Source organism: Primulina huaijiensis, chromosome 12, assembly GCF_012295235.1.
Source record: "Primulina huaijiensis isolate GDHJ02 chromosome 12, ASM1229523v2, whole genome shotgun sequence".
NCBI lineage: Eukaryota > Viridiplantae > Streptophyta > Magnoliopsida > Lamiales > Gesneriaceae > Primulina > Primulina huaijiensis.
In genome coordinates this window covers 18753835-18768459 of record NC_133317.1, presented here as the reverse complement: position 1 = coordinate 18768459, position 14625 = coordinate 18753835, and the positions used below count along the sequence as shown (strand labels likewise).

General features: G+C 33.9%; 1 protein-coding gene across 4 annotated transcripts; it reads right to left on the bottom strand.

The window, feature by feature from the left end:
• Positions 1-768: 768 nt before the first annotated feature.
• Positions 769-2797, bottom strand: LOC140990443 (WRKY transcription factor 22-like). 4 transcript variants are annotated; one of them, XM_073460129.1, is made up of 3 exons: positions 2136-2797; positions 1944-2060; positions 769-1302 (listed from the first exon to the last, which is right to left on the bottom strand). In XM_073460129.1, exons 1-3 carry the CDS (start codon positions 2576-2578, stop codon positions 771-773), a joined length of 1092 nt encoding a protein of 363 aa, XP_073316230.1. In that variant the 5' UTR covers positions 2579-2797; the 3' UTR covers positions 769-770. The 4 variants fall into 4 exon arrangements, with proteins under 4 accessions (XP_073316230.1, XP_073316231.1, XP_073316228.1 ...); XM_073460130.1 differs by having other exon boundaries at positions 1944-2057; positions 2136-2794; XM_073460127.1 differs by having other exon boundaries at positions 769-1314; positions 2136-2793.
• Between the last annotated feature and the right edge of the window lie 11828 nt (positions 2798-14625).

The following is a 14625-nucleotide window of genomic DNA, read 5'->3' as shown; positions in this document are numbered from 1 at the left end:
TGAGTTTGATCTCTAAATAATACATATATATATATATATATATTTATAAACATTAAATTAGTTAAGAAATTATTAATATCAAATATTTTGAGGTGATATTAAAATGGAAAAATTATAATTTTAATTCTCTTAGTCAATTTGGATTTTATACCGTCAAATTTCAATAGTATTTTTATATATTTCAATTTTTAGAAATTTTAATCATTCTTCAACGACAATGTGAAATGTAACACTCCATACACGAGTAAAATTGCAAAATAATATACATACATGTAAGACTAAAATTGAAATTTGACAATATAAAAGACCAAAAAGCAAATATACATTTTGTATTTTTTTCCTACTTTAATTGTCCAGAGTTTCTTATTCACTTCAACATGACTAAAATAAAACTTAAACTTCTCTTCAAAAAATAAAAATAAAATTTAATCTTAACATTTTCATTCCATTTCAAATTTTATTACAAGATTTCTGTAATTTTAATAACATAGCTAGCTTTACATTAATAAACTACGGAGTTCGAATAACATTAAAAACACAACCAAATTAAAATTGATCATATAACGTAGTTCTATAATTATGTTATAAAAAATTTCTTTTGATGGAGAGGGATATACCCTTAGATACAGTCATATTATATGCTGCTCACCCACCGTCCACCGTGTCCATCAATGAATAGTCACGCATCTATAAGATGTATAATTTAGAAATGTTTCATCACATCTCAATAGATAAGTATTACTTCATTAATGGACTGAGGTCGATACTACTCAACCGCCATCACCGACGACACGAAATATAGAGGTGGCCGCGGCGGTGGGAGCCAATGGCGGTGACAACATCAAGTCACCTCCACCGCCACAGCCACCTAAGTCATGATCATCAGAATCTTGAAAAACTGTGAAAAAATCTTCTTCATCGTTCATCGAATCAGAAGGAATATCAGCATTGTTTTCCTCATCCTCATAGCCTCCGCCATCCCCCTCCCCCCTCACAGCCGCTACAACATCTTCTTGAGCCACGGCTTCGCCTGCCGGCAACGGAGTATTCGGAGAAAAGCCCGATACAGAGCCTGGCGATGAAGAAGAGAGCAAGGCATTTGGCAATAAAGGAGTTATGTTCTTGTTAGTGGCAGTAGTTGCTGCCGGTGAGATCTTGTTCCGAATAATTCCTGCGAGTGAGCTCCGGTGAGTTGGCCGGGGATGAGTGTGTTCGCCGGTGTACGAGACAATGAAAATATTTGAATCATTTGGACTTTGCTCCACTTGTTTTCTAGCTGCACAGCCTTTTGATGTGCTGCACCTGTAGTAATTTCTGTACGAATTTGGAAATCAAATTGCAATGTTTTTCAATCAATAATATAATATATTTACAGAAAAATAGATAAGCAAATAGTCCACTTTTAACATTATAAATCTATTCTGACATTTAATATATGGTTGCATAAATAAGACAGTCATATTTAAAATAAGTAGAAAAAAAAAACATGTTTGAAAATGTTCATAACTAGTTTCTAGTTAATTTCAAAATATAAAATAATCTATAAAAATAATAAACTGAATGTGTTTGATTAAAAGTTGGTTAGGATATGAAGTGACAAGTTATATAAATCTACATGTATACTTAACTAATTGTCTTGGAGATATTTCTGTAAAGAATTTTAGAAGAAATATAATCTTTTAAAATTAAGTATATAACTAATATTTATCATCTTATCAAAAGTTATAATAATATATTTCGACTATTTAACAATTTTTGTTTTGTCCAACAAAAATAATTTTAAATGATTTTTTATGCTTCATTAATGAACTATATTATATTGTATTAATAGTTATACTTTGGGAAGAAAAAAAAATTAAGACCAAAAAGAATATTTAAGAGGGGAATGGGAAATGAAAAGTTTTATTGGATTTCTAAATGTGGAGAAGGCAAACGAAGACAACCTTGGATATGGGGAACCTTTTATTGGCTTTTGACCGTACTTTCTCCATGCCCACGAGTCAGCCGAGAGCTCCTCCTGTGCAATCTCACGAACCATTTTCGCCATCTGATTTTTCCTGCTTCATTAACATAATTAAAATTTGAAATCATGATTCTTTGCACGTAAGATTTCAGAATTAAGAAAAAGATCACACTTTCTACGATTTTGGATTGGCGGGGAATTAGTCGACGGAATATTGAGAGAATTAGAAGAAGAAGAAGAAGCGCAAACAGGATTATTGATCTTAAACTGTGACTTCACTTGTGTCTGCATATTCATCTGGGGAGGTGGCATCTGCAGAATTTCTTGTGTGTTGTAAGCCTCCGGAGTGGGCACTAAACTAGAGGAGGAGACGGCGGCGGGTGGGGAGATTTCTTCTTCAACGCAAAATTTCCTGTATATTTCATGCAAACCCTGAAACGGGTCGTCTCTGTCATCCACTAGATCAGAAAAACCGTATGACTTTTCATCATTATGTAAGGGAAAAGAAGAAGAACTAGGAAAAGGGCTGTCAGCGGCGGCGCTAGCGGTGGTGTTGGTGGTTCCGGTAGTGGCGCAGCCTCTCACCACCGCATGCAAATCCCAGTCATCATCCATCGGAATCAAAACGAGCCAAAGAAGAAAATCAAGGGCTTCTTATTTTCATGATCGATTTACTTGGATTTCACCGTTATTGGCTAGAGGGAATTAAAGAACAGGAGGGGCCTACGCCGGCGCTGACTTTTGGTGTGTATATATACACATATGCATATACATATACATATATATGTGTGTGTGTGTGTGTGTAAACATAGGGTTTTTACTTGATGATATTGATAGTTCTATAACAAACTATAAATAAAGACGTGGATATACAGAGAGTGGGGAGCAGTATTTGGAGTTGATATTTTTTTCCTTTTATCATTCTAGTGCAAGATTTGTTAATAATTCACATACAAGAAAATCAAATGTTTTGCCCCACTCTATTATTAGGCAAAAAAGCAAGTGGCTTCTAGGGTTTAATAATTTTAGTGACCACGATGCATCCTATATAATAAAAAGTAAGTTTTTTGAGGGACAATATCAAGTATCTATATCTGTAAGACGAGTCATCTCAATCCATATCCGCAATCTAAAGTACGAAATATTTTTGAAATAAAAAATATATTTTTTTATAGATTGAGTAAGGTAAGAGATTCGTATCTAAAAATTGACTCATGCGATTCGGTCTCATAAGATTTTTTTTTTTTTTAAGACAATCCAAAATACAAAAATAAAAAAAATTACATTTTGTACTCAATTTTTAGAAAGAAGAAAGATTTTTTTTTTCTCGCTTCTGGTAATTATATATATTTTCTCATAATATCGATCCGTCCCAGGATTTTTGCTTTGTTTAATATTGACTTTGGAATAATGTCAATGGGGTGATTTTGAATGCAACTATTGCTCTTCCTTTTCTTTAAATGGGGTCCATTTTTAAACAATTTGACATAATTCATTATTGCCAATAAAACTTGCTTCCAATGGTTTGTATTCGGACTTTAACTGGATAGAATCTTCAAATATTTGTTGTAAAGAGTTAGATGTCATGAACTTAATTTTCTTGATCTAATTGGGAAGTTGATCTATTATACCATCCACACTAGAAAAATTTTAGTGCTAGTATTTTTTTTTACCGTAAAACTTATAAACTAATCGATTTTGCATTCAAATTGGATGTGATACATATTCTTTACGTTTCAAATATATAAGTTTGTATGTTTTTCCACACAAGTTAAGAAAATCATTAGAAAACAAATTTACAAATAAACTTCCTAATTATCCCTATTTAATTCTTTCAAAAAATGATTGCACGATTTCTTAAGATTTAGTTAATATGAGGATATTAGTAAAATCAAGAAAAATGCAACAAAATAAATTATATATTTGAGATAATCGAAAAAAAGAAACATATATAATTAGGAAGATGGTAGTGTTGGGTTTATGTGTTTTCCATGTGAGTGAATGGAAATTTGAGAAGTTCGGTTTGTCCCACATCGTAAATATAAAGTGGTATAGATGAGTTTATATTATGTTATACTTTATGGAAGTATAAGAATGATTGGTTAAGAGGTTCTCTCTCGCGCACGACGGCGCAAGGGGTGCAAATCATGAGCTTGATTTGAACCGGAAAAAGCTTGACTTGTGTGCAAGTGTACGAACATGACTTGGGTGTGTCGAATGTCAGGCCGATCAAGGCAAAAATCACTTAGCTAGACTATGCAACTTTTTGCAAAAAATTTTCCTCGGAAGAGAGCTTTCACATGCCCTTGAGATCTTTCATATGACCTGACTGTTGGTGCTTCAGCTGCTCTATTGATTGCAACCTTTGGTGCTTAGGCTGCCTCTTGATGGCAACCTTTGGTCTTTTATTTGGTTGCTATCAGCATGTATAAATAGGAGATATGTCAAGGCCATAAGACACCACCGAAAAAATCAACTTTCTCCTACATTTATGCATTCTGCTCTTGCTTTTTGCGCCTGTGTTCCTGCATTCTCCACTGATAAATTTCAGATCTATTTCGTTCACCAGCGTAGTGATTTATGTAACATCACCGCGGATCTGTCCGTTGTATCTTAAGAAACAAACGTACGGTTGAAATCTCGGAGCATATACCGGAGTGGACGAATCTGTTTTAAGGAAAATATACGTGCTACATGCCTCGGTTTGGTTTTACTTTTTGTTACAAAATACTGAAATTGTAAACCATGCTCTTACTCCGATTACAACTTTACTTCTACGAGTTTGATTCAATCATTCTATTATTAGTCTTACTATACATATAATATATTATAACTAAGTTGTCAATTGTCATTACTGTATATAGCACTATAATAATGCGATCTATCAAATAGATTGTGCATGTGAATTCAAGGTGTGGAACATCATTCATATATACTAATATGGTAGCGTATTTGCGGTGTATGTGCAAAATAGTAGATAAATTATAGATTATGTTCGATAACTAAATGTTTTAATACTATCTAGACTTAAGGAAAAAAAAATCATTGCTAAAGAGTTGTATATATATTATAAAAAAACTTCAAATAATTTTTAAAAATAACATATATATCATTTTACACGATTTCATAAAAAAAATTACTAATCTTTAAATTTCTAGTCTAGAATAACATTAGAAGTTGAAAAAGAGTAATGTTTTAGGAAAATAGAATAGGCTTCAACGCCTATAAGTCGGGTCAATACTACCGATATCCACAATAAAAAGTAATATTCTTAGCATAAAAAATAATATTTTTTCATTGATGACTCAAATAAGAGATCTGTCTCACAAAATACGACTCGTGAGACCGTCTCACACAAGTTTTTGCCAAGAGTTTGAGTTCAAGCTACATAAAGCCATACATGGTTTCTTGCTTAATACATCATATAAATGTATATGCGTTTGCATCTATATTTAACTATTCATCTTTGTTGAAAACAGTCGAAGCTTTTTTTTCGGCGACAATGCATATACATTCTTCGCTGTTTTGGTTTATTTAAATTTAAAGCGTCGAAATTAAATTCTCATTGATTTCTTGAAGTACGATAAAATTAATTAATGGCTTTTCCAGTTAAAAAAAATATTGGAGAGTAATTTAAGCTAGTGTAATCTATGTTCGATGATATATCATGACCTCAAATCATGTGAAACAGGTTTAACTAATTTTGTGGTCATCTAACGAAAAGCACAAAACGAAAACAATTAGTTAAAATTGTCTAAGAATGACATCTCAAATTAATAATCTTTTACTGCTTCTCGAAGAGGGAGGGATTGCATTTATTACTTAGAGTAGGTCTCTTGTGAGACGGTCTCACGAATCTCTATTTTTGAGACGGGTCAAACCTATCGATATTCACAATAAAAAGTAATGCTCTTAGTATAAAAGTAATAATTTTCATGGATGACCCAATAAGAGATCCGTCTTACAAAATATGACCCGTGAGACCGTCTCACACAAGTTTTTGCATATTACTTATATTTAAGTTTTACTCTTACTTTTGAATTTTGAATCTATAATTACTATGACTTCAGTGATTTGACTCAGATAAAATTTGTTGTGTGGAGGCATTTTGTGGATTAAAATTTTGAATCCTTTATACAAATCTATTTAAAAAATTTTGTGTAATTTTCAAATCACGCGGCTTGACTCATGGAATTGGAAGATAAATGAAATATAAGATTAACATATTTGTTTTTTAGCTTCAATTATCGTAAAACTTGAACGAAATACGAGATCAAGCAAATATATTGAATCTATTCTTTCAGATTTACATGGATAACAAAACTAATATATTTTTTTAATAGAATTTCAATTTTTTTAATTATTGGAATAATTGACCCATTATTTCATAACCATTTTCCAAAATGAAATCTTTAGATTTCCAATACAATAGGAAAATTGATGATTCATGGAATGGCACTAGACAGAGCTATCTTAGGTGTTCCACACAATGTGTTATACCAAAAAAACAAAAGAAGAAAATTTATAGCACTAATTAAACACACTATACAGTGTCTACAAGGAACAAAGAATGCATGTCATGTCACAATCTTGGATATCTCTCCAAATACTTTTTTTTTTCGTACACGATCACTTAATTTATCAATTAAAAATTGAGAAATCAACGTAATATCTAATGACCAATTTGAAGGGTTTATTATTAAGTTATAGTTGAACAAATTGTTCCAAACACAACGATATGGTCAAAAATAACTTTGTGAAAACTTTCAACGCGGTTGAGTTCATGCTAACACCAAAAGGCAAAAACTTGTGTGAAACGGTATCACGGATCGTATTTTGTGAGACGGATCTCATATTTGGGTCATCCATGAAAAAAGTATTAATTTTTGTGCTAAGAGTATTATTTTTTATCGTGAATATCGGTAGGATTGACATGTCTCACAGATAAAGATTCGTTAGACCGTCTCACAAGAGATTTATTCAACACAAAATATCCCTCTGTATTGCTCTGCTCCCTTGAGAATTTGTTATTTTACTTCAACGTTATTTTTTTAAAAAAAAAAAAGAAAAAAGAAAATTCGCGAACAAGATATGAATTTTATTTAACTTAACAAAACGCAGAGAAGAATTACGTCAAAATTAAACTCCCCAAAATATATCAGTAAGTACGAGATAGCAAGTAAGCAATCCTAATTTGGCAAGTTGAGGTAGAAATAAATAGATGCATTGATACTTGAGCGACAAATTAAAGCCCCCGAGAATTTTGAGATGTTGATCGATGGCTCATTGATCTAATAAAACGTGTTTTGTCACAATAATATATTTATTTATAGATTATTTAATTTACAAATCAGGTATATATTACCCTAACACAACGTTTGGTAGATAGGATTAGCCTAGGATATGACTACCAATCAATTGTTTGACTCGCTGATAAGTGCATCAGGGATAACCCAATTCCCGTGATTTGGACACTGTTCAATTGTGAAAACGCCTGACATAGATCCCACTTTCGGCGAGGTATTATGAGTCCCATTTTGTACAGTGCCCAAGGCAACGACTTATTTTTCCAAAACTGCCCTTTGCCCTAAATGAGATATAAGCTGCGAATAACAATAATCTTCAGTCATTGTATCAGAGGCCGCCGCTATGGGTTTCTCGGATGGGCTTAATGGCAGATTCTACAAGGTGAGTGATTGTTGAAATGCATTTTTTTAAACAAAAGTATTGTTAGATTGTCGTGAATCTAAGTTCTAAACAGATAATTTTCATATTTTAAAGAAATTGTTGCAAACTTCATCTTCTCATCATGTTTGTCGTGAATGTGATTTTTTCTTTCAGCTTCATCTGAAATAATTTATTTTCTCAGCCCTATTGAAATCAGTGAAAGGGAGCAGTAGTACAAGCATTTTTTCTTCAATTTGAAGAGCATTAGCCACTTTCAATTCCATATTTGATCCTTCGCTGTTGGGTACACCAGTGAATAGCACCTTCAATTATATTGGTATATCATTTGTTCTCTTCATATTACCTTCTATGTTGAAGTTGAAATACAAGGAATTAAATTATCAAGTGCTAATCTGTAATACGTTTTTTGTTAATTAGTTGTGATTAACACAAATACTCATTGATGTTTCATATTCTTTAGTTTTTTGCTGATTCCTTCATTTTCAATAACAACATTGTACGAACAGTTTTACATTGTAATGTGATGGCTTTCTTTCTAATTTGCATATAAGTCCATAAGTGCCCAAAACCATATTTTTTTATAAATGTTGTATCAATGTTTTATTTGTACTCTTAATTGTGCGACTAAATGTGAATGTGTTCTCATTTGTTGAGTGTTGTGGCAAGATGGACATGAAACGTAGAAACATGCTACTGGTTCTTGTGGTACAACAACTGTTGTTTCAAAATTTATTGTTGTTGTGTCTTCTAATCCGACAACGTACGAGAATGGTTGGCCAGCGACGTCGTGTCCGTCGTCGAACACCGGTATCGTACACAATGACACAAAGAATCAATGCTCAATTAAGCCATTTGAATATGATCATTGATGCTGGGGATGTTCAGTGTGTGGTTAATTTGAGAATGAATCGCAATGCCTTCGGAAGGTTGTGCTATCTTCTAATGAATGTAGGAGGATTAACAGATTCTCGATATGTCCGAGTGCAAGAGAAGGTGGCAATGTTTTTGTCTGTTTTGGCGCATCATAAAAAAAATCGGGTGACTAGTCATGATTACATGCGAAGTGGACAGACAATCAGTTCACATTTTCATGATGTTATGCGTGCCTTGATGAGGTTATATCCATTACTTTCATAAATATATTAGTCAATTAAAAGTCTTAATTCTCTTATTTGTTTCAGGGTTTTCTAGGTGCATTGGATGGAACACTCATCGGTGTACACGTTCCTGCTCGAGAGAAAGCCAAATATAGAACACGAAAAGGAACTATTGCAGTAAATGTGCTTGGGGTTTGTGACCGCAATATGAACTTTGTCTACGCTCTTACTGGGTGGGAGGGATCTGCGGCTGACGCAAGAGTATTAAGAGATGCGTTAACTCAGGATGATCTCTTCAAAGTTCCAAGAGGTAATATGTTAAAAACTTCGGTGTTAAATTTTGTCGAAAATTGTCTTCTCGCTTCGTTATACATTATTGATTTCCGGGTTTTTCCAAAAAGTAATGTATCACATGTAAACATCTTGCAGGTTGTTATTATCTTTGTGATAATGGGTACGCCAATATCGAGGGATTTTTTTACTCCGCACAGGTGAGTAAGATATCATAGGGATGCTTGGGGAAATTGAACATCCGCACCACAAGATTACAAAGAGCTCTTCAATTGGCGACACTCGCAAGCAAGAAACATTATCGAGAGAGCATTTGGTTTGCTGAAAAAGAGATGGGCTATTCTTCGAAGTCCATCGTTCTACCCTTTAGCGGTTCAAAACCAAATAATTCTTGCGTGCATACTATTACACAATTTCATCCGTAATCAAATGCCAGATGATCCATTGGATGAAAATGATTACGATGTTGGCAGTCCCGTACATGATACACAGAATGATTATATAAGCATTTTCGAGTAATCCAGTGGGTGGGATAGTTGGAGATATGAGTTCGCAATGTCAATGTAGAACACCTACAATTAACTATGTTTTATTTGTATTCTAAAGATTCATTGTTAGTCTAGTCTGTAGTTGGACATCTTTTATCTGTTTCATTATTGTGCCTTTTTATTAGTTGTTTTGTTGATGAATGATACTGTGTGAACTATGTGTCATGAACATTGTTGGTTGATTGAGAAGCTTTGAAATAAACATTCCTTCTTAAATTCTACTGCCTTCTACTCTGGTAATGAATATCATATATACTTACTACTTTGATATCATGGCAGACTTTATACTTGAAGATTTTCTTTAAGCATGGACAGTGTAGCAACTTCTGCGAGTGGTAGTGGGCGGTGTAAGAAAGTGGATAAGACACGGAGAAGTTGGACCGGTCATGAGGAAGGCGTGTTAATACAGTCGCTTAAAGAGATTATCACGAAGGGGTGGAAAAGTGAGAATGGTTTTAAAACGGGTTACTTGAGTCTTTTGGAGAACGCAATGCAGACAGCAATACCAGGTACTAATTTACGTGGTAATCCTCATATAAATTAAAAAATTCATGTGTGGAAGAAAATACATAGTATTTTGGTGACTTTGCTATCCAAAAATGGAGTCGGATGGAATGACACTGAGAACACGATCGATGTTACGGATGAGACATGGGAATCTATTGTGAAGGTATGTTGTCCACGTATTTTGACCTTCAGTTAAGTAACTCATTCACTGAACCATTGTAATTGCATCTGCTGCAGCACAAACCAAGCTTATGATCTATGCGACATAAACAGTGGTCACACTATAGTAACTGGTGTGAAATATTCGGAAAAGATCGAACAACTGGGGATCAATCTAAGCATTTTGAGAATGTGCTGCAACAAGTTCTGAAATTGGGTAACGAACTGCCTTATGAAGAGTTCCTTGGAGAGAATCGTACTTTTAACACTACCGACGGTGCTGATGATTCCATATCCGAAGCACATACGCCTACGTCAAAATCAGTTGAAGGTGCAAGTTCCAAGAGTAAGAAAAGGAAACAAATAAATGAGCATGATGACTCCATAGTCGAAGCAATCAACAACCTCGCTCACATAACGAAAGATACGATGTCACACTTGATCAAGGAAATGTCTTCTGAGGAGAAAATTTCAGATGTTCAAGATACGGTATTTGCTGCATTGCAAAGTCTGACTGAGCTTTCAGAGGACGAACAAGTGGTTGCCGCTAAGTTGCTATTCAACAATCATAATGATCTGGCACTGTTCAAACGACTAGGTGACCGTGCAAGGATTTGCTTTGTTAAAAGATTGTTGTGTGGTGAGTAATGGTAACGGGTTTAGGGTGTTTTTGGTTGATGTGTTTTAAATTTTTGATGAACCAACTGTTTATCTTTTGCGTTTTGGATAAACCAGATACATCAAGTTATGTATGGTGGATTTCAGTTTTGGATAAACCAGATACATCAACCATATGCGTGTGCACTTCTTTGTGTAATAAAATACTTGAATCTGTGTAATGTTGAGTTTTTAATTCATCACCTCCCTTTCCGCCGTATAAAAGGAGGAGAGGAGATGGATATGAAGGAAGGAGAGGTAATCCTAGAGGTGGGTTTGGGCATGGGGATCGAAGGTGAGCTTTCCGGATATATAATTTGAGCGCACAGTTCGAGGGCTATGTCAGTAAACTAGTTTTGTTGATTCTTTCAAAACTACAGCAGATTGACACTGTCTGTTGACGGTAAAAAAATATAATCTTTTGATGGAATAGTAACTCATTCCAGTGGTTTTGTTGATTCTTTCAAAACTACAGCAATTTTTCTTCTTGATTATTATTGCTTTTAGCTATGTGCCCGTTACTTCTCTTCTACCTTGTGTTTTGTGATATGGGCGGACGCTGCTGGGGCAGTTGCTGAGTTCAAAGTTATAGTGCACTGTGGTGATGGCTGCAACAGTTCATTAAGTTGCTTTTAAGTTCAAGAACTGATTTTTTTTCGAAACTAGAACATCTAATAAGAATGAATTAATAACTGTGAGTACTATAATAAAAAAATATATAGTATATAATGCTGTTTAAAATGCACTTATTCCTCTGTACAAGTACAAGGTTGATCGTTAGCAATAAGTTATAACATGATAGCCATTGTAATGTGAGTTTGACGTGTATCAAATATACTTTATTTTATCATTTATTAAAACATTGTACGTCTTTTTAAATTTGTGTAATGTTGAGTTTTTAATTCATCATCTCAATTACTTTTAAGATTCTCATTTCGATTCCTAACACCAGCAATGCCATTAAGATTGTACAATGTCTTCACATATCACCAACAATGTAAACCAACATAGATTAGACAGTACAATATCTTCACTTGTTACCAGCATTCAACCCACTTAAATATATTTGGAAGCAAAATACAAAGTACTCCATAGAGACATCACCGTTATCAGCACTTAAACAAATATTTTCCACAAAATAAACACTATCACCTTACATTTCCAAAACATCAAAAGGATGGTTGCTTAAGTGCACATTTCAATGTAGGGAGTACATTTAGTTAGCTGAATCATCTGATGAGAGTTCAACAACAACAACATTCTTTGCTCCATGCTTCTCGAAGTAGATGCATTCTTTCTTTGTACTAGTGCCGAGATCAACATTGAAACGGACATGTGCATTCATCTTCGGAGTGTCTGACTCAGTTACTTTTGGTGTGTGAAACAACTTCTGCTTCTTCCGAACAATTTCTTGGAGAAAGCCACATTCCTCAGCTTTCAGTTCAGTACCATATACATCATCTTCACTGCACACAAACGTTTCATCATCAGAAATGAGATCAACAAAAGGCACATCGTACTTGCTAGTCACAGTTTCTTGAGAACCATTTTTGGTTTAGACAGACATTGGGATCGACAGAAGACACGTACAAACAAAGTTTTGGAATTGAGAATTACACAATACATATGATCCACTTATATAAGAAGAAGAAATTAATGAGTTCAAGTCACCAACCACTTCCATTAAATACACAATCTTTATAAATATGGTAATGATGGAAATCTTTAGTAGGTCAACACCTACAAAAGATTCTAAAGTCATATTTAAGTTCAATTGGCTTATATATGCACACTCATTTATTATACATATTTCACGGCCAATATCTCAGAAACTGCAGTAAACAAACAAAAGTACATAAACTATATAAATGATCAACATATTTGTATTTTTATTACATATATTCAAATGATTGGAAGAAGAACCAATTTACTAACAACCATTTATTTGCAATCAATTAGTATCCATTACACAAAAAAGTCCAAATGACTAATTACTAACAACCATTTATTCACAGTAAAGAATAAATTTCACATACCTGGATATGCAACCTATGTGTGACACCCAAAAAACTCAAAATCAGTTCGTCAGCTGGTGAAAACACTTCTGCTTCTTCGAAACCCAGGCAAAAAAAGCATTACATGCCACAGTTGGGAATACATACGTATGTACAAGTTCAATAGTAAAGTGTTCAAATTAAGACTAACATTGACTACTCAAACTTTGATTGAATAATAACTAAAAACATCCGAACCAAGCTTAATACTCCAAACTATCTACTAACAGAACCATTTTCCATTCCCTCCAATAACTTTCCTATCTCCTCAGACAACTTCTCCAATTTCATGCCTAGCTTGTGATTCTCACGACCTAAATCAGATACTTCCTTTACTAGGTCGGCTAATGTCTTAGTTTGATTTGTTTCTGTAGTAGAAGGTTCAGTAGTAGTAGAACTTGAGCAATTAGAGTCATTCAAATTGTTGACATCAACTGGTTTTGGCAAGGAGGCGTTGTATGCATCCTCTGCAGCTGCCCTACTTTCATAACCTTTGTAACACGTACCAGGGAAACGACAAACTTGGGCGTTTGCCTCAGACCATCTATCGTACACTCCAGGCTTCCTACCGACGAAAACCACATAGGTTTTGGTCTGCATTTAACAGAACAGAATATTACATGATAATATGTTACACCAAAATGTATTCAATTACTAATTAAACTTGCAAATAGTTAAGAACATTGACGACTACAATAATCTGAAGAAATCAAACAACTGTAACAAAACATATTGTTGCATTCGTGTACATCGTGTGACATAATTAGTAATTGAAAAACAAAGAAGACAAGTATATCACGTACATAGTACATAAATATGTACGAAAGTGTTGGTGAAAACGTAACAAGAAATGGGCTTTCTTTGAAAAAAAATAAGGAAACGCAGAAATAGAATTGCAAAAAATTGTAATTACTCAAACAAAACAAGAAATCACCATCGAAGTAATTTTGGATAAGTAGCTGGTTGTGCCCTTCGATTTATGTTTCAAATGAAACTTCTGGGTTGTCTAGGGTAAAATCAGCCACAAACCTGCAAAATAAATTTTTTAGTAACAATGAGAAGGAGATCACCCCAAAACCCATTGGTAACGATGTGAATTCGAGAAAACGAATAATAGAGGTATAAAAGAAAAACAGTTGCCAAAATACAAATTTAATAGAAATTATGACATTACCAGATCGTTTGCCACAAATATCAGGGGGATTCGCTTCAAATTTGAGATGGAAGAAATTTAAACCATCGAGGGAGAGCGATAGTATAATCCATAGATCTGGGCTTTTAAATCTGCGAGAGAGATCATGTGTTGTGTATATCCAGGAAATTTGTAAATAATATAGTCATCAAGGGTAAAACGAGAAAGTATATTTTTCCTTCTCAATCAATCACGAGGTTAACAATGGAAGCAAACAAAAATCTTTTTTATACAAGGTATTATATCTCATGCGATACCACTTTATAATCCATTGTATTGTCTACATATTATTAATCCCATCATATCTACCAAACGTTACCTAAAAATCGATGGGATGTAATATTTTAAAGACAATAAGTGATGGAAGATTTCAAAATATGAATGGTCGATTGCGAATAGGCGGGAGAGAAAATGGCAAGAAGCTCAGTACGTACAGATGATGGACCGGCCAACACCAATAATCCATTAC

Bases quoted from the DNA above. Each gene is read 5' to 3' on its own strand.
- LOC140990443 (XM_073460127.1), bottom strand. From the start codon at position 2,578: ATGGATGATGACTGGGATTTGCATGCGGTGGTGAGAGGCTGCGCCACT. The intron at 2,061-2,135 runs GTGTGATCTTTT...ATGTTAATGAAG, and splicing joins CCAATCCAAAATCGTAGAAA to CAGGAAAAATCAGATGGCGA. The intron at 1,315-1,943 runs GTTGTCTTCGTT...AAATTCGTACAG, and splicing joins AAAGGTTCCCCATATCCAAG to AAATTACTACAGGTGCAGCA.